This window comes from Haliotis rubra, unplaced genomic scaffold (assembly GCF_003918875.1).
Source record: "Haliotis rubra isolate DU_JTF1 unplaced genomic scaffold, ASM391887v1 Scf1328, whole genome shotgun sequence".
Taxonomy (NCBI): domain Eukaryota; kingdom Metazoa; phylum Mollusca; class Gastropoda; order Lepetellida; family Haliotidae; genus Haliotis; species Haliotis rubra.
Genome location: NW_025765257.1, coordinates 24,951 through 49,706, shown reverse-complemented (window position 1 = coordinate 49,706; position 24,756 = coordinate 24,951). Strand labels below are relative to the sequence as shown.

The window sequence follows — 24,756 nt, the reverse complement described above, 5'->3', positions numbered from 1 at the left end:
GAAGACAAGGTCCACATTGTAAACTCTCAAAGTAGTGTATATATCATTCCTTGAGGCGGCAATATCATAGGAATCTGTCCGGGAGACGTCTTACCTCTAGTGCCACATGTCGGATCACCGACTGAAGCGGACATGGCCCCGCTTTGGTTTTCACCTCTGGCGATATTATCAATATTACCCTGGTTTGTGATGCTTCGACTTCCTGGAATGACAGAAGTTAAATTGTATTGATACAACGTTGGGGTGGAATATGATTATTAGTACTTTAAGTATTAATATATACTTTTCTACGGGATCATTAACCAGGTATGATTAACACATGGTTGTGATATTTGGATCATAGAATGAGCTGTATGTTGTAACAAAGATTATGATTATGAAAAGCATTTGCGCTTTTGTTGATAATTATCCAATAAGTAAAGTATAAATGGCAGCAAATTTCAACAGAAGACACAAGGAAATGCTACCTTTTATTAACTGAAAATAAAATATATGCAGAATATCATATTATTATTGCATTTGAACTTTGAAATACTAATTATTGAAGAATGTATTTCCAAATAAGGACTCCATGTCTTGTCATATATCACCTTATCGGTATGTTTAATCATGTAGACCTTATCAAGAAACATCTCAGTGACCACATGAATATGATACAAACACCCTTGACACATAAACTACTTTAGAGGTCATGAGTACTGTATGAGTTGACAACCTTGGTTGCGGTTGGTCGTGGGGTTATGACTCATCCCGCCGTGGACGATACCAGCAACAATGGATTGTTTCACTGTGCCTCCTTCCACTCCTGTGACCGTGGTGTCATGCGTGGACATTTTGTAACCTGACTGAACAAACATGAAAAGCAATAGGACAAATTCACCTGGTAGACATTAGAGCATGTTTCCATCATGACTTACAAGGACGGACTTTGACACTAATCATTAGGAGAACCGGAATTATTACCATTTTGATTCTATACTTCCCATCAAAAGTTTAGACTCACTAGTGTAAATATAGCCACTTATTTCAGGCAACTGTTATAAACTAGATCTTGCAAAATATTCCACACTGTTACTGTTTACACATGAACTGATGTATTGTAAAACAAGTTTGTAACGTTGAAAAGATTGTTGCCATGAGTTCAATAAATTATAAAAATCAGTGACAATTGGCGAATTCTTAACAAAACTTTACGCCAAAACGCAACTGTTCACATGCACGATATTTGCACATGCTTTTCACCAATTTGATGCATGATCCTCGTACAATTCATCTGCATAAGGTTTGCAGTTGGTTATCCCAAGTTAGGGGAGAAATCAATCTTCGATGTAACCATACATATATGCATAACATATAGTGAGTGTTTTCAGTGAGTCTAAACTTTTGATCTGAAATATAGTAAAATCAAAAGTTTGAACAGAATTCTTATCATCCCTGAAATCTTCCTTACATGATCCATTGGACAAATGTTCATAAAAGTGGCGAGCACAGATACACTGAGTCAAAAAAGAAACTTCACATTCTTTCTTCAGGGCACTATAAAAGAACAAGAGATTGTTGGATGGTTAAATTGTTATTATTTCATTGCTGAGATATGTGTGATGTACTCGATACACTGACAGTGCCATAATCAGTTCCATTAGGCTACACCGCCGTTCCAAAACATGGGTATACACAATGTCAAGTCACAAGAATAAAAATGCGAAAATTCTCATTCACCACTGCCAAACACCGTCTCCTCATCGACAGCCTGATGTTGTGAACACGTGGTTGAGGATTCTGCGCCATTGCTCTTGCAAGGCAGCGCCAAGTTCCTGCAAATTCTGAGGTTGGTTCCTAAGACCACGAATCCTTCTCCCAAGTGCATCCCAAACGTGCTCTATTGGATTAAGGTCAGGGGACCTCGATGGCCAGTCCATGACGTTGATTCCGGCGTTTTGAAGGAAATTCGTGTCAACATCGCGGTATGCGGCCGAGCATTATCATGCTGGAACTGTAGACCTGAAAGGAACGAGTTCAGGGGTGAGCACCTGGTCGCGGTAAGCAGCAGCTGTGAGATTTCCACGGATGACCAGAAGTCGGGAATGGTTGTTCCTACAGAAAGCACCCCACACCATGCAACTTCCGCCCCCGAATCTGTCGACTTCCTGTACACAACATTGGGCATACCGTTCACGACGCCGTCTCCAGACTCTATGCCTGCCGTCCGCGTATCTGAGGGTAAACCTGGATTCATTACTAAAGACGACTCGATTCCAGTCTCTCTGGGTCCATCGGAGATGCCGTTAGGCCCACAGCAGACGTTGACGTTGATGAAACGGCGTCAATATTGGCCCACGATATGGACGTCGAGAATGGAGATTGGCAGCCTCCAACCGATTTCGAATGGTCTGTGAGGACAGTCGACCTCTAAACATCTCAGCCCTGGTTCGTGTAGCCGGCACAAATCTGTCACGTAGGTGACGTAGGACGATTTGACGGTCTTCTGCTCGTGACGTCACACGTGGACGACACGACCTTGGGCGATCAGAAGTGGTGCCAGTTTGTTGTAGACGACCTCGTAAGTCATACACAGTACGACGGCTGCATCCCATTGCTCTTGCGACGTCAATAACTGATCTTCCCGCTTGCAACATGCCAACGGCACGTTCACGTTGCACATTTGACAATCGTGGCATTTCAAGTACCGTTAGAACTGTTGTTTAAAAGTGTTTTTTCAATTCTTGAGGCCAATGCAAAGACGTGCATCTGACGAAAACTTCGATGCGAAGATCACGTGATCGACTGCACGTGCAAAACCTGATTTGGCACTAACGTCATTTGCACGAGGAATGGATGGGTTTGAGTGGGTTTTGCTAACGTTTTTCTAGAGTCGAAAGTTAGGGATCCCATTTCGGATGCATAGATGTATCATCAGAGAAAAATTATTCATTATTTTTCAAATTACATTTAGTGAAGTTTCTTTTTTGACTCAGTATACTTCCATATCTATCTTCAAAGACTCAGAACATATTTTCAGAAATGAAAGCAAGTGTGTTGTGAAGTTGTGAAATGCTAGGTGTTAAGTGAGACCGCCTCATATGCTTCTTAATTAGATCTAGGCAGATTCAGAGTGGCAAAAGTCCCCCCACAGAGCTGTATGGCACGGGTAACGATGTGCAATCAAGCATGGTCTTTTAACCAAGTGTTTCTGAGAAATTGTTTGAGCAAGGTTGAAACAGCCATGTCATGTTTTCCGGTATACATATGGAGGGCATTTCAATAACACACCTGTGACCAAAATGAGCATTAGCTCATGATTAAGTTATTGTTCAGATCATTTTGTGGAAAGGTTTCTGTCTCTTACCATTCTCTCGCTGCTTTTTCATTTACAATCGTTAGTTTTTACAGCAACAAACAATTAACCTTCTGACAATGGATTTTCAAATATCTAAAAATACCACCTAGTGTACTTCCTTCAGATTCCTCCATACTCCTGCTTATTGCAGTTCCTCGATTTGTGATATATGGTGTCTACAACAGTCACCCTTTTTCTGAATGTGTTTCGGTTTTTAATTCAAACATTTTTTTAATATATTTTCTTTACAGTTTACGGCTTCAAATATAACTTTTGACAATATGCAAAACGACTTGTTCTTTTTTGTTCATTGCGTTTTAGCTTTAAACAACAAGAACGCCCAACTGTAATACACTTGCATCTAGCCTATTCATAAAATGCACATTTATTCGGGTATGGAAAGATTGTAAATAATGTGTTCTATTAAGAATATTGCTCTCTTTGATTTAAATAATAAGTACGCCAAACCGCAATATACTTACATCTAGCCTATTCATAAAATAACATGAGTGCAACACAGGATCAGATTCGTTATTATTTTAAAATCGAATATTTACATTTATGATATAACATAGAATCGGCAATGGGGTTTTCTATACAAATTAGATACAATGCTTTAACAATCTTATGGAAGAAAATTCGTTTCTTGTGTCACACATTATAAGTTGTAGTAGGTCATAAGAGAGCGAAACAAACCTACCTTGATGCCTAAGGCCGTTCGTTATGGACCTTTCTAGCGCCTACCCTGGTTAAATACCATTACATAGTGACATGGATCTATTTATGGTCATATTCCCGGAGAATACAAGTGACGTCATATCAGGCCTTTACCTTACTATTGGTTGATTATTTATAGATAATAGGAACGATTTTAGGTTTCTTTTTCCGAGAAAAGGTATGGTTATCTGGGTTGATATCAGACTCACACGAACTTTTGAGCGTGTAAGGCTGTTGTCAATTTAATGATGATATTGAATAGCAAACGTTCTGTGTGAACCTGTACATACATTGTGTGCACCTGATCCGGGTGATAAGATCACCTCATGTGCAGTAAATAGAATATTAATTGTCAAGGGTGGACGTGGGTTTACATCAAGGTGAAGCCTTCGTCGCAGTAAGATAACCGAAGTTAAATACTTTGGTTTATTCGTACAACATGTTTGTAGAAGGTAAAGAGAGCTGGTTCCTATAGAGGTTCACCGAAGATTTAAATTATAAATAAAATTAAATAGTAACGTTAGTACACTCATTCAAATATTTTTGTTGAACATTTTATGTGCTTGCTCCCTGCAGGATCTGTTTCTGTGGACTTTTTTCTAGCGTTAAGTCTTTCTGTTTTGTACAATAATTATATCAAAGTAGTTAGTTATCATGACAATTTTGGACGTAAATTTATCATTCCTTACTGCTAAAGAGTTGGCTACTTTAATATTGTGGGAAGAAACATAAACAAATTTCAGGTATTTTTGAAAGTGGGGTGTCTGGGAGCGCTCATGTGTGTGTGTGCGTGCGCCCTCGCAGGAATGAGTTCAATTTTCAGTCAGTATATGGCATGTCATTGATTTATCACCAATTCTTAGAAAGGATATCATTAAAACATATCACAGCATTACCATTACCATTTTGCATCGAGGTATGATATACATTTACTATACATACTCAGTTCTCTGTTCGCAGTACTATACAGTTAGTTGGATATTAATGACGACGGTAAAGATGCTGCTTTTACTTCATTCAATAAAGAACACATTTGATTGTGTGGCTTCAAATACTGTGTTTATTACATCAACAGGACATGTAATGACCGAATGCTAAATGTACAATTTATGATCAGGTGAGAAAGAAAGACTCTGAGGACCAATGCAAGGTACGTATTATAGCATTGACAACATTTACATGAACAGGGCATTACACATGATCTCCAGTCGAGGTGAGTCAACAGATGTACTATTTCGGAAGACATTTCTTCAGATTCAGTATTTTCTTCCTTTCAAAGGATTCGCCAATCCCGAAATCTATAAGTTCACCATCTGTGAGCTGAAACAATAGATCCCCATCAATACGATGTTCATGGGTCAGTGGAATGTGTTTTGCTATGTTCTTCTCCCGCAGAAGACCAACAATGTCTTCTTCAGTGACGTCAGAAAGCTCTGAAAATGTAACCACATGTGTAAATTATTTCCTAATTGAGACCATATTAACCAACACAATGTTTGCTTAGGTCGAAGTTTCATTGTTGGTGTCAAGGTTTGTTTCGATAGTTTTATTTAACTACATGTACATATACATGATCTTTTTTTAGTTTCAATATATAAGTGTGCATAAACGTTCGAGTCTTTAATTTAGTATGATACACGCATAGTTCATATTAATCTGTTGGCACCTAATGCAGTATTGATCATGGAAGAAAAGAATATATAGAATATATAGAATATAAGTTACGTACTGAAAAGCGAATTGACTGGAAATTTACCTTTTCCTCTGAAGTATCCAATGTGTCCTGATCTTCCCTTCGTGACCCCTTTCTGATCCACTACTACACCTTGGGCACTTTCAATGTGGTATGTTTGCTGCCTGTTTTCTGGAATACCATATTAAACATATTATTCAGACGTTCATCGTTTGCAGAGTTGATCATCACGTTCAATGTTTATAGCTTGACTGATGCGTCAGACAGGTTATGACTGTATGATTGTATGACAAAAGCGATGACTTCAATTTCACAATGGTCAACTCTCCTCAGTTTTCGAACAGATGAACATTCTGCCGCCGGTGAGACAGGACACTTCCACCTCTCACGGCGATTCATAAACACATGCCCTTGGTATATGTAGAGTGGGGATCCTTTAGTCGGGTCTGTAGCATGTGGTAAGGCTCTATGTATAGATACAAGGGTAACCGTAGGAATTAGCATTGTGATATAGAAAGATGTGCTCTAGCAAATCAGTAAACTCACCAATAGATCCCATTTGACCTTCATTAATACCGGAGACGACAGAATTGTCTACCTGAGCATCACCCTTGACACCCGTCACTTTCATTTTGCTGATATCTGTGAATACAGTAAACATGTCTCAACAATATATGTACAACTTGGTTTTATAAGCATTTAATTCTATTCCAAATAGAATGTGTTCCTGATGATAGGTAAGACTGGGTATTTTTGCACTGACGTTTCGTATTTAAATAAAAGTGACAAACTTTATTTCCTATAATCGTGTAGTGTACAATTAAGAAAGAACATAAATGATCTGCAAATCCACATGTACATGACAGTAATTTAATGTCTCTCAATTTCCTGCTGTGAATACAAAATTACACATTTAAAAACAAATGACTTATCAGGTTATTCTATTGAAGAATTATATGTCGCGGCACAAATTTCCTTTAACTTGAGCAAACGAAAGAGGGATTAGTGGGTTGTCAGCGCTGACGTCGAATCGAATGAGGGATAAGTGAGAATTCTTCCACCACTAATATACATATGCTATATTAAATGTTTATATTCAGCATAACTCTGAATGCCCTTGTGCTGTAATGATCAATCTCAAAGTAAGAACGATTTCCCCAAACATAACAATACATACCTTTGTGTACTTGAAGCCCTTTGCCACTACCTTGAATTCCACACGTGAGTTTTTAACTTTTGCCTTTCCTTTTACGCCTGTCAAAGTAAATTCTGCCATTTTCACCTGCAATCTAAGAGATCATCCCCATTATGACTACAATGGGATACAACTTACTGGCTGTACTGAATCTCATTATCCGTAGCTCGATTTGCACTGTAAGCAGATGAATATTGGACAAGTATCGGCTTCAGATGCCAGGAATAGGATGTCACCAGGAGCCGTGTCACTAAACTTTGTGCTTGAAGTATATTTAGTTCAACAATTGTCAATAGAAGTATATACATAATGCCCATGACATCGTTATAAGTGCTTTGATTCATTCCTGTTTTACTTAATAATAATTAATAATTGGTGTTTGCATTGCAGTATGATATTGAGAAATCAAACATGCAAAACTACGTGTCAGAGACAATCTTAACGACTTTATAATTATTCGGACATTATATCCACATTAAACCTCTTAATAAATGCTTCATGATTTAGCGGATTTGAGTAAAGAATTATGAAGTATTACTTTTAGTGGGACAAATATCCTTGACGTGTGGTCTACTGTAGGCTTCGCAATGTGAGTGAAGCCTTTGCTATTGGAATTATCGATGTATGACATGGACATATATTTACTTTGATGACGTAGATCTAAAATTACAATTCTCCGGGGAGGCAAGTGCCATATACAGGAAAACATTACCTCCAACAACAACCGCGGATACAGTTTCCATTGTTTACAAGATACCATTCACACCAATGTATACAATGGGATTAATACAAGTGTAGCTGGTTCTGAGAAGTGTATTATGTATTCAGTACTTAGATCTAACTCCATGAAACACTGAATGCATTTATACTCATATTTGTGGAAACTAATTATAGAGTCTAGGGTTTGGTGTGGATCAGTGCCAAGTGGTTGATAACAAGATCTGATGCACCAGTAACTCTGTGCGTTACATTACACGGGTGCACATATGCAGTCATGGGTTCACATGAAGTATGGATTTTCCATCTCACACGAAGCATATATTAATGAGGTCAGAGAAGCTGGGTATTCGTTGCGCTGACTCAATTCTAGGAAACTTTAAATGGGTGTCTTCTGTTATCAGATTATAATTATATAATACGTCCGTGTTTCGAATGAATCGATTTCCAGGACAGACATGCGTAGAGGAGGTCAAGTTTTAGATAACAAGAACTGGTGCACTCGTTCAAACTTACAACAGCAGTAATTGAATTCACTATGTGTTTTCCGTTTGTGTGAGGCTAGAGGGTGAGGACTTTGATTGTTGTGTATGTCTTGTGTCATATTCAAATATTCTATTGTTTTGCGGTTTCTCTCTCTCTCTCTCTCTCTATATATATATATATATATATATATATATATATATATCTCTCACTCTCTCTCTCTCTGTTTTGTCTGTCATACTTTCATACTACCATTATGATAATTATTTACTTTTTATAACAAAATAGATACATTATAAATGCGGCAAGTATACAAATGAGGCTTCAAATCATCTGTATTTCTCTTTCAAAGTCATTGGATACTGCCTGCGGCAGCATGAAGTACATTGCAGTAAACATAACGCGGCGTACTAAAGTACTCTCGGAAATAGGAAAACATGTTTTATCGCATTTATAAGTGCAGTTTATATAGGTAATATGTTACAGTATGAAATATCTGTTAAACTACGTTCGGCCTAACTACAGTCTCTCTGGCAGGGAGATAGGAAACGAAGACAAAAGGACTTTACTGAGGAGAGATTAGTGCAGAAGTGAGTAATGCGGGGATTTTTAACAGACCATGGCTTTATGCAAAATTAGTGTGCGATGATATTGTATTACAAAGGACACTTGTTAAATGCCCTTAGCTCAATTATAAATGATAACTGACGTACAAAATAATAACTTTAATACTGAAACTATTGAGGATGTAGCTACCACGGAGTCTCACTATCACTATATAAAGGAACAGGTAAGAGGGGTCGCCTCAAAAGCAAAACCAGGACGGGTGTTGCAGACGGTGGTTGGGGTCGCGCTGGGTGATTGAGATATCAGCTGAGATAAGATTTCCTTTAGGGGAATTAAAGTGGGGAAGTAAACGGCATGTCATAGCAATTTACAAATAAAAGCCATTCCTGTCGAACTTCGGGTGTTCATGTCACATTTAGACATTTTATGCGATGGCTGATTAAAGCTTTTCTATGGGTATCACACCCTTTTACATATCTCAACATAAACATTATGAAAGAAAGACACGTAAGATGTTAATCAATAGATGAGACATCTTCAACACGCATGAAAAAGAATGACATATCGTTGAGATGACCCATTGTGCCTGTAGGCAGGACACGCATTTCATGCAAGGTGAGTCGACGGTCCATCTTAGTCCATCGTCATACCCGGTTGAGAGACCTAATTGCCATCTATAGTCTGATCTATTGTTTTCAGCAGCTATTCGTAATTTTTCTGGGTTTTGCCCGATTTTACGAGTAAATATGACTTTCTAGATATCCTATTACGCATCCCACTGAACGCCCAGTTAGGCCGATGTCGGTTATTTCGACATATGCTATATGCAATTGTGTAAATTTTAAGGATACAAACTAACAGACTAAAAACAGTTGTTGTTTTTTTCGATTTCCGACAGTACTTTATCATATAAGTACGTCCATCTGTACAGGTAAACTTCAGTGGTGGTTGATGCCGGTAGGACAAGACCTGTTTACCCTTCTTAACGAACACATGCCATATTGTAATGAACAATAGCCTACAAGCATCACTCACATGCAGCCACTGTAGTCGTCACAACTTGCCCATTTGCCCTTTGACCATGATGCCCCATTTACCATGTAGTGAAAATGTCACGGCACGCTCAAAAAACAACACTTCGACCCCGGACACCAACAGTGGCATGTGCAGCCGTTACAGCAGAATGTCAGTGAATTTCAGTGATCTGTTCGACACCTATTTTGCCTTTTGCACCCAGATTATCACCGTCGGATAATGGAGACGATACACGGAAGCGTAGTAGGCCCCTGGTGAAAATTGTTTAAGTTTCATTATCTCCTACGTAGGTCATAGTATCTCCTACGTAGGACTTAGTATCTCCTACGTAGAAATTATTAAGTCCTACGTAGGGCAGATGTTGAAGTTAGGTACTCTACATTACACCTATATACTTAGTTGATTCCAGTCGTCGTTGTTCCCACCCTCCCACTTAACGCTGAACTGACGTAGCGCCAACAAATGACGGAACAGCACTAACATTCCGTCCAGTTTATAAAGAGGTATGCATGCTCCATAATAAGGGGCCATTGAAATAATTATTAGCGAAAGTTGTGCATGCGAGGGCAGGAACAGCGCGTCTGAACTGTCCCACTTTGTCTACAGCAATGTCTCATCACAACCGCTGCCACTGAGGTCTCAACCTTCTCGTCTTTGAGCATGACGTAGCACCGAACGTCAGCCATCATTGCAGATAACAATAAAGTACTAACAAAACTTTCCCAAATGTTATCACAATATGACAAATGAGGGATAGGTGACGAGTTCTTAGCTAAACTACCAACATACAGTGGTAACTGAGTGAATGCTGTTTCTGGGCGCAAACAGCAATATTCACTTTACTGTTGCCTGACAATATTATTGTCAAAGAAACACCAAGTGCCATGCAAGCCCCAAGACACCACACAAAAACTAACAACTCCATATATTTCTAATTGTCACCAATCAAGCTTGAAAAGACAACAGGGCTGATTAAAAAGTGATACTTTCGTTTATGAGAAATGAGTACTTTTTATTAAAAACAAAACATCATTTGATGATGATAGGATGCATAATAATACTTTGTATGATTAAAACAAATATTACTTTGATGTGATGAATGACATTCAATATCACTTAATACTCTGGTACTTTCAGAGTTCATGTTTCATGCCATGCACACTGTTAAAAGTTTAAACAGAGTCAACCCGAAATGTGACCATCAATTAAGTAGTCAACTGGATTATTTCGAACTTTTTTCCAGAATTGTTTTTATCTTCATTTTATCAAGAGGTGACGTAATACCTAGCGCATCCAAAACGCCGTCTTCCAAAAGGTTCACGAAGTATTTGCCATCAATGCCGTTTTCCTCAAATTTCTTCCGTACTGATTCAGGAAAACGTTCTCTTATCATCCGATTCTGAACGTCTTCGACTGTCATCAGCTCGATGTCTGGACCTGGAAATGGGACCAAATGTTTCCAAATGCACATATTCGTTCAAAATTTGTCAAGCATAAAAATCAGTTGGATGGATGGATGGATGGATGGATGGATGCATTCATGCCTGTATGAGTGTATGTATGTGTGTTCGTGCGTGCGTTCGTGCGTGCATACTTGTGTGTGTGTAATTAAGCCATCACAGGGTACGCTGACATGCTATTAACTAAATGGGGGTAAATGGGAGATAACTACACTGTGATCATTTCTGTAAGACCACTAAAAATAATTTCTTGTTTGTCATTTTATATTGCTTTTTTAATTTTTAAACAACTTCTCTGCCCGAAAGGTGATGTATTAAATGCTTTGATCACTCATTATATTTATGAGTTTCATGCCAATGAAGTTAAGTTCTGATAAATTTCGGAAACTTAATTTAGGGGATAACTGTACTCTGTTAAACGGATTGGGGAGGTATACCGGTGGTTATATAGCAGAAAATTTAGTTATATCGGCGACGCGTAAACAGTTATTAGAAATGAGCGGGCCGCTGCAAATGACAATGGCCCGCTGATTCCTCAACGACGGGCCATTATCAGGTGTGTTGTCCAATGAGGCCACAGCAAGTGACGTCACGGTCCATAATGACGTCATAAATCTTGTTACATGATCTAACAGTGTTGGGTCAACAGCCCGTTGCGAGTTGTTTGAAGTAAACTTACAATATAATAATTTATGATGCTGTTTTGAATTTTTACATCCATGTTAGCGGAATAGGGGAGTCAACAGGCAGAAGGCATTTGCAAATGATAATGCCCTGAAAAACAGCGTTACCCTAATAGTGTAAGCATACATTCAAAGGTTTTGGTGAATCGGTTTTCAAATTGCGACCGTATATGCTGATTAAACATATTATGATCAGATCTCATTCAATAATAGGGGTACATGTATGTGATGTGTGTAAGTATGTGATGTGTGCATGTATATAATGTGTGCATGTATTAATGTGTGTACGTATGTATGTATATGTGTGTGTATCTGTATGTATGTCAGTGTATATATATATATATTTGTAGGTATGTTTGCGCGTGCGTGTGTGCGTGTGAAGGGGCGAGCGCGTCTTAGTGTATGTAGGTGTCTTCTGTTCACGTGTACAGACAAGGTCAACATTGTAAACTTTCAAAGTAGTGTATATATTATTCCCTGAGGTGGCAATATCATAGGAATCTGTCAGGGAGACGTCTTACCTCTTGTGCCTCTAGTCGGGCCACCGACTGAAGCAGACATAGCCCCGCTGTGGTTGTCACCTGTGGCGATATTACCTATATTACCCTTGTTTGTGATGCTTAGACTTCCTGGAATGACAGAAGTTAAATTGTATTAATACAGCGTTGGGATGGAATATAATTCTTAGTACTTTAAGTATTCATATATACATTTCTACGGGATCATTAACCAGGCATGATTAACACATGGTTGTGATATTTGGATCATACAATGAGCTGTCTATTGTAACAAAGATTGCTCATGATTATGAAAAGCACTTGCGCTTTTGTTGATAATTATCCAATAAGTAAAGTATGCTCATGCCAATAATGGTTGTCATCCCCTTCAATTTTTTTAATTGGAGAGGGGGTGTGGGGTCGGGTGTGAGGTGTGCGTGGGGTTAGGGTGGGGAGAGGGCTGACAACCATTATTGGCATGAGTATATAAATGGCAGCATAATTATTGAAGAATGTATTTCCAAATAAAGTCTCCGTGTCTTGTCACATATCACCTTATCGGTATGTTTAATCGTGTAGACCTTATCAAGAAACATCTCAGTGACCACGTGAATATGATACAAACACTCTTGACACATAAACTAATTTAGAGATCATGAGTACTGTATGAGTTGACAACCTTGGTTGTGGTTGGTCGTGACGTTATGACCCATCCCGCCGTGGACGATACCAGCAACATCGGGCCGTTCCACTGTGCCTCCTCCCGCTGCAGTGACCGTGATGTCATGCGTGGACATTTTGTAACCTGAATGAACAAACATGAAAAGCAATAGGACCAATTCACCTGGTAGACATTAGAACATGTTTCCATCATGACATTTCATCTTCTGGCTTACAAGGACGGACTTTGACACTAATCATTAGGAGAACCGGAATCAATACCATTTTGATTCTATACTTCCCATCAAAAGTTTAGACTCACTAGTGTAAATATAGCCACTTACTTCAGGCAACTGTTCTAAACTAGATCTTGCAAACTATTCCACACTGTTACTGTTTACACTTGATCTGATGTATTGTAAAACAAGTTTGTAACGTTGAAAAGATTTTTTCCATGAGTTCAATAAATGATAAAAATTTCGGTGAAAATTGGCGAATGCTTAACAAAATTTTACGCCAAAACGCAACTGTTCACATGCACGATATTTGCACATGCTTTTCACCAATTTGATGCATGATCCTCGTACAATTCATCTGCATAAGGTTTGCAGTTGGTTACCCCAAGTTAGTGGAGAAATCAATCTTCGATGTAACCATACATATATGCATAACATATAGTGAGTGTTTTCAGTGAGTCAAGATGGGAAGTATAATAAAATCAAAAGTTTGAACTGAATTCTTATCATCACTGAAATCTTCATCACATGATCCATTGGGCAAATGTTCATAAAAGTGGCGAGCATAGATACTTCCATATCTATCTTCAAAGACTCAGAACATATTTTCAGAAATGAAAGCAAGTGTGTTGTGAAGTTGTGAAATGCTAGGTGTTAAGTGAGACCGCCTCATGAGCTTCTTAATTAGATCTAGGCAGATTCAGAGTGGCAAAAGTCTCCCCACAGAGCTGTATGGCACGGGCAATATCTTCAACAGCTTCAGAGTACTGATGTTAATATTCACACAGTTTGATGTGCAATCCAGCATGGTCTTTTAACCAAGTGTTTCTGAGAAATTGTTTGATCAAAGTTGAAACAGCCATGTCAGGTTTCCTGGTATACATATGGAGGGCATTTCAATAACACACCTGTGACCAAAATGAGCATTAGCTCATGATTAACTTAGTGTTCAGATCATTTTGAGGAAAGGTTTCTTTCTTTCTTTCATTTTCAATCGTTAGTTTTTACAACAGCGAACAATTAACCTTCTGACAATGGATTTTAAATATATCTGAAAATACCACCTAATGTACTTCCTTCAGATTCCTCCATACTCCTGCTTATTGCAGTTCTTCGATTTGTGATATATGGTGTCTACAACAGTCACCCTTTTTCTGAATGTGTTTCGGTTTTCAATTCAAACATTTTAATACATTTTCTTTACAGTTTACGGCTTCAAATATAACTTTTGACAATATGCAAAACGACTTGTTCTTTTTTGTTCATTGCGTTTTAGCTTTAAACAACAAGAACGCCCAACTGTAATACACTTGCATCTAGCCTATTCATAAAATGCACATTTATTCGGGTATAGAAAGATTGTAAATAATGTGTTCTATTACGAATATTGCTCTATTTGCTTTAGATAATAAGAACGCCAAACCGTAATACACTTACATCTAGCCTATTCATAAAATAACATGAGTGCAACACAGGATCAGTTTCGTTATTATTTTCAAAATCGCATATTTACATTTATGATATAACATAGAATCGGCAATGGGGTTTTCTATACAAATTAGATACAATGCTTTAACAATCTTATGGAAGAAGATTCGTGTGTTGTGTCACACATTATAAGTTGTAGTAGGTCATAAGATGGCGAAACAAACCTACGTTGATGCCTATGGCCGTTAGTGTTATGGACCTTTCTATCGCCTACCCTTCGTTAAGTACAATTACATAGTGACATGGATCGATTTATGGTCATATTCCCGGAGAATACAAGTGACGTCATGACATGCCTTTACCTTACTATTGGTTGATTATTCATAGATAATAGGGAAGTTTTTACGTTTCCTTTTCCGAGAAAAGGTATGGTTATGTGGGTTGATATCAGACTCACACGAAACAGGATGCGTGTAAGGCTGTTGTGAATTTAACACACTTTCTAAAATGGCATTGTGTATTGCATAGCTTTCGGCCGTGGGAGCCGTGCCAATTAACACGTATCAGAGGGGTACACAAAGTCCGCAGTCTACACTACCAGTTGTCCGACTTCCACTGTTTGTGGAAGCCGCGGTGGCTGAGCGGTCTAGGCGTTTGACTTTGTGTGTTGGCGATTAGGTGGCTGAATCTGAGAGTGTGGGTTCGAATCTCGGATGGGACTCAACCCAAAAAGTACTAGAATCTGTGCTTTACTAAGAAAATGTAATCCCAAATATAACATATCTTACATTTGACCACTTTTTAAAATGGCATTGTGTATTTCAAAGGTGGAAGTGGGTTTTCATCAAGGTGAAGCCTTCGTCGCACTAAGATAACACAAATTGAATACTTTTGAAGATAGAGAGAGTTGTTTGGTATAGAGGTTCACCGAAGATTTAAACGAATAAGAAATATTACATAGTAACGTTAGTACACTCCTTCAGACATTTTTGCTGACCATTTTATGTGCGTGCTCCCAGCAGAATCTCTTTCTGTGGACTTTTTCTAGCGTTAATTCCTTCTGTTAGTTATCATGACAATTTGGGACGTAACTGCCAAAGAGTTCGCTACTTTAATATTGTGGGAAGAAACATAAAACAAGGTTATTTTGGAAAGTGGGATCTCTGGGCGCGCGCATGTGTGTGTGTGCGTGCGCGCAGGAATGAGTTCAAACTTCAGTCAGTATATGGCATGTCATTGATTTATCACAAATCCTTTGAAGGGATATTATTAAAATATATCAAAGCATTACCATTATCATTTTGCATCGAGATATGACATACATTTACTACATATAAACGGTACTCACGACGCAGTACTATACAGGTTTTTGTTTGTAGTTGAATATTAATGATGACGGTGTAGATGCTGCTTTTACTTCAAACATTAAAAGCACACATTTGATTTTGTGGTTCAAATACTGTGTTTATTACATTAATAGGACATGTGATGACTGAGTGCTAAATGTACTATTTATGATCAGGTGAGAAAGAATGACTGGGGACCAAAGCCAGGTCAGTTTATTAAAGCATTAGCATCATTTACATGAACAGTGAATAGTACATGATCTCCAGTCGAGATGAGTCAACAAATATACTATTTCGGAAGACATTTCTTCAGATTCAGTATTTTCTTCCTTTCAAAGGATTCGCCAATCCCGAAATCTATAAGTTCACCATCTGTGAGCTGAGACAATAGATCCCCATCAATACGATGTTCCTGGAATAGTGGGGTGTGTTTCGCTAGGTTCTTCTCTCGCAGAAGACCAACAATGTCTTCTTCAGTGACGTCAGAAAGCTCTGAAAATGTAACCACATGTGTAAATTTATTTCCTAATTGAGACCATATTAACCAACACAATGTTTGCTTACGTCGAAGTTTTATTGTTGGTGTCAAGGTTTGTTTCGATAGTTTTATTAATCTGCATGTACATATACATGATCTTTTTTTAGTTTCAATATAAAAGTGTGCATAATTGCGATTGTAAAACGTTCGAGTCTTTAGTATGATACACACATAGTTCATAATCAGTTGGCACCTAATGCAGTATTGATCATGGAAGAAAAGAATATATAGAATTGATTTTTTCTAGACAAAGTGGAATATAGTTCCACGTCGACTATTGACAAATATATGCCAAGGAATCAACCTAAATGCATGACAGTTGCACCACAGAGTGTGCGCAGACATACATTTATCTTAACCTAAATAGGAAAATCAGGCCTACTTGTCGATGCTGCTTGAGACGCTGGTTGTTGGGTGGGATTGCTGCCACTGCCAATGTTGACCGTATCCCCTGTGACCTCATTGACGGTCGTCACCCCTGAACTTCCGCTCACATTATTGTGAAATGTCTTTTCAGCTGAAAGAATATTGGATGTTTTACAAACAAAGCAAATACAGCCACGAAACACATTTTTATTGTTTGCTACAATTATTGAAATGATGTAAATTTTGTTTTCAGGCATGACAGATATGCATGGTGGACATTTTGTAAGACGTGATGTCTGTGCTATTTCGTCACATACGTAGAAGTGAGTGAGTGAATTTTGTTTTACGCCGCGCCGCTTCGGCGTGACGGGCGAACGCTTTAACCACTAGGCTACGCCACCGCCTACATGACATACAAAATAGACCGCCTTTAACAAACAAAATAGTTACCATGTTGCTGTGGGGCATGATAGGTGTTGCCCATTCCCCCTTCAATCTGCCCCGCCACATAGCTGTTGGTGGCCTGCCCGCCAGTCATCCCGATTATACGCTGAGGTTCCCCCTTTTTCTCCATCTTGTTTTTCCAACTGAAGAACAGAAGAACTCTTCTATAGTATCTACTACTACAATGTAACCAGCAGCAATTGCCACACCTTCTGTTCACTGTACTATGATAATTACAAGACTGACATAACCTGGTATTCTTGTCTCGTGTGTTTGTTGACGATGTATTCCTATGACAACTATGGGAAAGTCCAGATCAGTGCTATTAATACATCGGAAATAAACAATGACGTCATTCCCTGGGAATTCATAAAACCCCTGAAGCTTGAAGAACCAGGATGAACACGAGAATTATGTATGTTACACCAGAAATCAACCCTTAAGCGTTCACGTTTGAATATCTGTGTAATGCAAGCGTTAGATCTGATTCAGTTTACCTAAGTTAACTTATGGATATATACAAGCTGTGTGTGTGGGGGTGGGGGTGGGGGTGGGGGTGGGGAGTGCTGTCAGTAAAACGGGACAAAGCAAGGGATTGAATGTCATCGCTGTGCTGAATGGCTGTGGTTAGGCTACCCATTACACACGCGGTTGGGTGGTGAACGGGTACGACTCGGGGTCTGCCTCTAGAACGCCTGACCTCAATTGAGCGTCGTCTATTATGTATTGTTAACCCCCATTCCAATCTCGCCCCGTCATGCAACGCAAGTGTACAGGATAGTCGATGTCAACCCTGTAAAAAGTTATCAAATCCACGCATGTGCTATGTCCTTTTCAGTTGTTTACATTATGTATGCCTGTCCCCAACACGTCAAAGTTTACAGTCTACGTACGACATATAGAACTGTCTTTAGACGCCATTGTCACACGGGGTCAACGATACGTTGTGTGGATACTCACCTCAGGAGACCGCCGCAAAGGCTGATATGTATCTACAAAACACAATGACATTATCCTATCTGCTGTCTGGAAAATATACCAAGGGGTCAAAGAAGTTTGATAACAACGAACACAACAACTGTGTTATACGCACACAGTGTTTATACCTCACAGACACACGACAATCGAAGTTTTTTGTGTACATCATAACACAAATATGTGGTAAGGGACCGTTCGTAATTTATGGCTACAGTGGGTGATGATGATTTTAAGGGGCGTGGGGGGGATGTTCACACATTTTGTTCTAGGGAGGTAGGGTGGTCAGCAATTTTGTACATATACTAGCGGGGGTCCTCAATTTTGTACTTAAACATATTACAATATCATGCTTAAAAAATATAGGAAGGGGGAGGGGGGACTAATTTGGTACATGACATGCAGGGGAGTCACTTACTTTGTATATAAAGTTCAGGGGGGGGTAATTCACATTGTACATGATTCTCCTTTAAAAAATAGAACTAGGTCAGCCATCGAGTCCTTCGGCGTATATATTAGCCGCCAGTGTATGTGTATATGTAAACTGCCGGCCAATAATAAATATATGATGTGAACTAACTACCGTATTTGCATTATATTTTGAGTTACAAAATTTTGATGAACAGCAATATGTGATGAAATGCACCGTTATGAGCATGCCTGCATAGGGCACGTAATATCAAGTGTTGTACAGTGATATATCTCCGCTCTAGCGGGCACTTGGTATTCAGTTGCTTTGATCGCTGATCTTAAAAGAGGTCAGTGGATTTCATTCAGATCAACACTAAGTTTTGCATTGATGTAGCTTCATTCGTGTTAATGCGACTAAGCAACATGGCGCTAATGGGATGTCATAATGAAACATATTTGTTATAGATGCGGCGTGGCCAGTGGGAAGGAATGAACCTAGTAATGAATATCCTGACTTGAGTCTATATGTTCAAGGAATATGTCAACTTTTCTACAATCAATATTTTCTTCCTGAGTCCCCTTTACATACAAAAGCAGACACCCAGGATAGTGCTTGGTCCAAATCAGATGAGAAGGAAAGGCAACACTAGAACAAACAAGGTAGATAATACCTCAGCATAAAGTACAAGGTTATTATTATGGACAGTTCATGTGCAAATCCTGATGAGGTTCATATTCGAAGTAAGGTATTATGGACTCTAATAGGTAGGGCTTTTTTCAGTTTTATTACTGACTTAGACACTCATTCACACACATCTTCACTCACACTCTCCTCTTACATAACCATATTTAATATAGACACTTCTAAATATAAATTTAAGCAATCAAGAATTTGTGTACTCATTAAATCACGATCACTGAGCTTCGGCGTATCTACATTAGCATATCTACATCTCATGGTACAGCATCCACTTGGTATAGAACATAGCTTGTTGACTTTTGATATAAGTAATATTTCTCTCAATGATAAGGCTGTTGTGGGCATAATGTTTAAAGTGTTTGCAGTTTAGGGTTGTCAGCATATACATTTCCTTTCGTGGAAGGTCAAATTTCAATTCTAATTCATTTCAGTATGAAACACGAGTTCTGATAGGTCAATGCTATAAATTTCCGACCGTATAACAGCATATACGGTCGCAATTTGAAAACCGTTTCACCAAAACCTTTAAATGTATCCCTACACTATTGGGGTAACGCTGTTTTCAGGGCATTATCATTTGCAGAAGCCCTAGGTATGTTAACTCCCCTATTTCGCTAAAATGGATGGAGTTTGTGTCGAAAAGACAAAACAGTATCATAAATTTAATTGTAAGTTTACTTCAAACAACTCGCAACGGGCTGTTGACCCAACACTGTTAGATCATGTAACAAGATTATGGAGCGTGACGTCACCCGTTGTGACGTCATTTGACAAACACAACTGATAATGGTCCGTTGTTGAGGAATGAGCGGGCCATTGTCAATTGCAGCGGCCCGCTCATTTCTGATAACTAGAGGGCGGTTTCATGATAATTCCGTCCATTTTAGCTTTAACACTATGACTTATTCATCATTGTCAGATTAATCAGTGTGCACATAATACACGTGTTTAAGTTTGAAAAGTGAACTACTTTTCTGGCGATCGTGTAAGTTCAAGGAGTGATATGATTAACCTTTGACCTAAAGGAACTTTGACCTGGTTTAAATAATGAATTTCTTTCACAAAAAAACAGCGTAAAAAGAGTTGATTTAGAATTAGGATAACTCGCCGATATAACTAAATTTGCGGCTATATAACCACCGGTATACGTCCCCAATTCGTCAAACACAGTACAGTTATCCCCTAAGTGACAGATATGTTGGCACTTTTCATAAGCCAGGCTTAATGGTGATTGCCAGAAGCATTGAACTTTACACTCCCAAAAATGAATTGGTTATTGTTCCAACTTCACACTGATAAAATAAACATAAATTACTATCAGTTATGCTGATTTTATATTAAAAATGAGTTAGGTGATAAAATCCAGTGAATAATTCTGAACTGAAACCATCTCAATTTAGTATCTAAAAAGTAGTCTCAAGTGATTTTACAAATATATTCCACCACTTTAATTTAGAACACATTCCTCCCACATATGTGTCAATGTAAGGTGAGTACCACATGCATGATAATAACACTTTGCACATTTCTTAACTGATAGCAGTTTCCTGACAACTGGATGATAATCCATCCAGTTGGACAAAGGATGTGGAGTTTACACATTTTCAACTTACCCTGGTATTTCTTTATATCCTGATTTATCCCTTGATAGGTTGACATCACGTTCTAAAGTGTATTCGAATAGTTCAAGTGACACATAGTTTCCTTCAGGATATATAAATAATTAAACATAATCTCTTTACTAATGGTGATGTATTTGCTGTAAGTGTCAGGTTCCGTTATAATGCCATCAAATAATTCACGCTCTATTTTCCTTGAGGCAAATCCTTCCAAAGCATCCAACCTAAATACATTGTTGATGTTTGTAATGCTTTAGCTGGAAAAGCATTGCTAAATTTGCCAAAAACGACAAAAGTGAGGATTCATTTACGTCAAACAGTTTTCTTATCAAACGTAGCTTCAATGATTTTACACAGGAAACAACCTCAACCATACCAAGCCCAACCTGCTTCACAAGCTCACACACAAAGAGTTAATCTAATCTGGTTTCCCAGTCAAAAATTACAGAACCAGGGTTAGGGAGTGTCAGAAAAAGATAATTTAATTTGTAAATGAGTAAGGCCTTGGTAATAGCAATTCCGACAAGGGGAGTAATGATTCTTTTCATCTGTCTGTTTGCCGTATATAAAGCACACCCACAACTGGAAGCCTATGTCATAACGGATGAACAAAAACTAATGGGGTGTTCGTTAATCTAAGTCATATTCTTGTGTATGGAAATATATAGCGGCATCAAAATACTGGCAGTTACATATACGTAGTGTTTACTGTGTTAGCAGATGTGTATAATATTAATGATCCATGAATGAACTACCTATCCGCTGACCACCGCGAGGCGATAGTATAGTATGGGAGCGTATCAGTGTACTGTGAAACATTTTCATCTTCTACGTAGATTATAGATACACCTGCGTCCTCAATAATCCCAACAACGAATATAGAGCTTTCACCTACGTGAAAGATACGACCATCTCCACACGTCCTATTCTCAACATGGTCCCATGATATTCGGTTGTGAAGTTGGACGCCAGGCTGAAACAGTTTAAACAAAACGTAAATGGTTGGCAGCGTGTTGGTGGTATATTTCAAAATAAACTTTTGTGTATTTTCATTGTTAACATCAATATCATATCCGCATAAGTGCAATCAAGCTATTTCCGAATGAAATACATTTGAAAAACTAAAAATATTCCATGCCCACTGAGGTCATTACGTGCACCTCACATTAATATCAGGACCTAAAAAGTCGTTGGAATCGCACCGACTTGATAAGATAAGAATATCTAATAGTATATAAACAGCTGTTAATGGACTTTGGTACCATTTACACGTTCAGCTGAACCTGCTGCTATGATTGTGAGAAATTCTTTTACTATATTTTCTGCGTAGCCGGAATCGCCGTGCCTTGTATTGCTCAGCCAACTAAGGCAGACTTATTGATAACAGCTGAACTTTCACTGTATGATGTTCGCGACCTGCAGGTCCCCAAAACAAAGCATGCGTTCCCACCGTTCCAATGGGACGAAGAGCAGGGCATATGGCCAGTGACGTCAAGATGAATTTCCATGGTGACCCTGATTATGCGCTTTTCAGACAAATTTTCGGCATCTTCGACAATAATATGTTCGCGACAACATACATCACCGCATGTTTGGCTGAGGCGAGACGATGTTTGGACAAGCCGTGGTATAATAACACGGCTGATATGCTGACGAATGGTATCAATGCCATCAAACGTCATCATGATTTGAATGTGAACTATACCAATTCTTTAATGACCTTCTGGCCTCAGACGTACAACGACGACACCAAGGCTTATAACAGCTACCCTGTGAATCTCAATGACGCTATCAAGTTGACAGAGAACTTGCCTCTAAATGCAACCTACGCTTTCTTCGAAGACTTGGACTCAAGAATGTGGACAAAATCGTCCACGAGCTCATGAATTATAAGGTACATGTTTATGTATAGAAAACAGCTTCTAATACTTCACTCATGTGTGATATATGCATCGCGTTGACACGTAAATATTGTTCACCATTACATGTAAATGTCGGTCAGTAAATAATTCATTTCAGTATCTGTAAGTTGGAGTTTTAATCTGGATAGTCATATACCATTGTCCGATTACTGCTTTGCTGGAGGTTCCTCATCTGACACCCGTGGAGGTCCGGGTTAGAATATTGATCTTCAGTGACCCATGCTTGTCGTAGAGGCGACTCACGGGATCGGATGGTCGGGCTCGCTGATTTGGTTGACACATGTAATCGGTTCCCAATTGAGCAGATCGATGCTCATGTTGTTTATCACTGGAGTGTCTGGTCCAAACTCGATTATTTACAGACCGCCGCCATATAGCTGGAATACTACTGAGTGCGGCGTAAAACTAAACTCACTCACTACTCATCTGAATTCAAATCTAAACTTATCAATTTGTTCAGTCTGTTTACAACCCGGATCAGTTGGACGTGGTTTTAGGACGAACTATTGGAAGAATGCTAAAGTTATTGGTAGTAGTTTGTACATGTACAGAACATACCATCTCCGCATCAAACATAGGTGATGACCAGCAAACACTGAATCCACCTTAAGAATATGGTAATATATTCATATCGTTAAAAGAAAAGTGTGTTAATAACAGTTTGTTCTCATGAATGTTTCAATCCTTCGAAAGAGGCGTCTACACGCTGGCGTTCCACATTCCTCGGATTTCGATGACACATTCCTCAACATCGGCCTGGGTTCGATCCTTGCCGAAATGCCACAAGAGTATCCTGAGGCATTCAAGCTATGGTTGTCCCACAACACCAACCTCACCTCCGTGTTCGACGCTCTCAAGTACTACGCTTACAGGTAAGAGACTGTTGAAACTCAGTTACGGTAAAATGCATGATAAACATATGTATGCGTGTATTGATAGTTAAACGCATTGTCATGCATGCTTGCCGCGACGAAAACTAAAATGTCCACTTGTAAAGATGTATATTATCTAGTGATCAATATCTAATATACCCATTAATCCAAACTCAATAAATACTCAAATGAATTCTTATTCGTTTCTGCAAAATATAATGTATTTCGTCGAAAATGTCCAGTTTTATATTGATTTTAGCAATATCTCTGACAAATGACAGCAATTAAATCGGCGGATTGTAAAATTGTAGAATTCTATCAAGGATATAAATATTCATGATGGTAATCATTCTGCAAATTAAGCTAGATCAGCGACAATATTATTTACTTATAGTGTAACCTGTAACTGTGTCAATGGACGGTCACTTTGACGTGTAGAAATGCATAACTGATGTCTATACCGAGGCTTGATCAGTGCCTTCAAAATAGGGCTTAACCTAATCCTGTTTACTTTGCTCGAAGACCGTTTTCCGGAAACCAGCGTGTCAACACTATAGACCCCAGGAGCTACTACTTCCTCAGGGGCGTGGTTAGAGCAGGAAGGCTGCCGGACGCGATGTCGCTCTTGTGCCGACATGGGTGAGTATGTACCCATGGGGCGTTCTCTCGCTGGATAACAACTGTCATCATTTAGTGACTTGACGTCACAGAACTGGCTCCTTGGTTTTGGTAGGATTAAAACAAGGATCGGGGTCATCAATTTATCATAAATTGCTTTCTTGTATAAGGCAACGGTGGACTGAAACTTGTGTTGGCATCCATATTAAATAGTGACTTTAGCAGTAGTAGGACGTC

At 38.8% G+C, this 24,756-nt stretch overlaps 2 protein-coding genes and 1 long non-coding RNA gene across 8 annotated transcripts in view; 1 reads left to right on the top strand and 2 right to left on the bottom strand.

The window, feature by feature from the left end:
• The window catches only part of LOC124267644 (caspase-8-like), a 148,230-nt gene extending 134,876 nt beyond the window's left edge, over positions 1-13,354 (bottom strand). Inside the window, exons 1-3 of one of the 4 annotated variants that reach the window (XM_046702618.1) lie at positions 7,481-7,539; positions 6,925-7,036; positions 6,294-6,389 (exon numbers count right to left, since the gene is read on the bottom strand). In XM_046702618.1, the coding sequence (XP_046558574.1) occupies positions 6,294-6,378 (85 nt within the window). In that variant the 5' untranslated portion in view covers positions 6,379-6,389; positions 6,925-7,036; positions 7,481-7,539. Of the gene's footprint in view, positions 1-4,037; positions 4,054-6,293; positions 6,390-6,924; positions 7,037-7,480; positions 7,540-13,063 lie in introns of those variants that run through there. The other 3 variants (XM_046702612.1, XM_046702608.1, XM_046702607.1) reach the window with 3 other exon arrangements.
• The window catches only part of LOC124267650, a 148,995-nt gene extending 126,059 nt beyond the window's left edge, over positions 1-22,936 (top strand). The window contains exon 4 of one of the 2 annotated variants that reach the window (XR_006896091.1): positions 22,841-22,936. This is a non-coding gene — a long non-coding RNA (uncharacterized LOC124267650). Of the gene's footprint in view, positions 1-17,211; positions 17,416-22,840 lie in introns of those variants that run through there. The other variant, XR_006896090.1, reaches the window with a different exon arrangement.
• Positions 10,740-17,541, bottom strand: LOC124267647 (ankyrin repeat and SAM domain-containing protein 6-like). Of its 2 annotated transcripts, none has more exons than XM_046702621.1 (3): positions 17,409-17,541; positions 16,975-17,109; positions 10,740-11,181 (listed from the first exon to the last, which is right to left on the bottom strand). In XM_046702621.1, exons 1-3 carry the CDS (start codon positions 17,530-17,532, stop codon positions 10,967-10,969), a joined length of 474 nt encoding a protein of 157 aa, XP_046558577.1. In that variant the 5' UTR covers positions 17,533-17,541; the 3' UTR covers positions 10,740-10,966. The 2 variants fall into 2 exon arrangements, with proteins under 2 accessions (XP_046558577.1, XP_046558578.1); XM_046702622.1 differs by lacking the exon at positions 10,740-11,181 and adding an exon at positions 16,171-16,546.
• Positions 22,937-24,756: the final 1,820 nt, after the last annotated feature.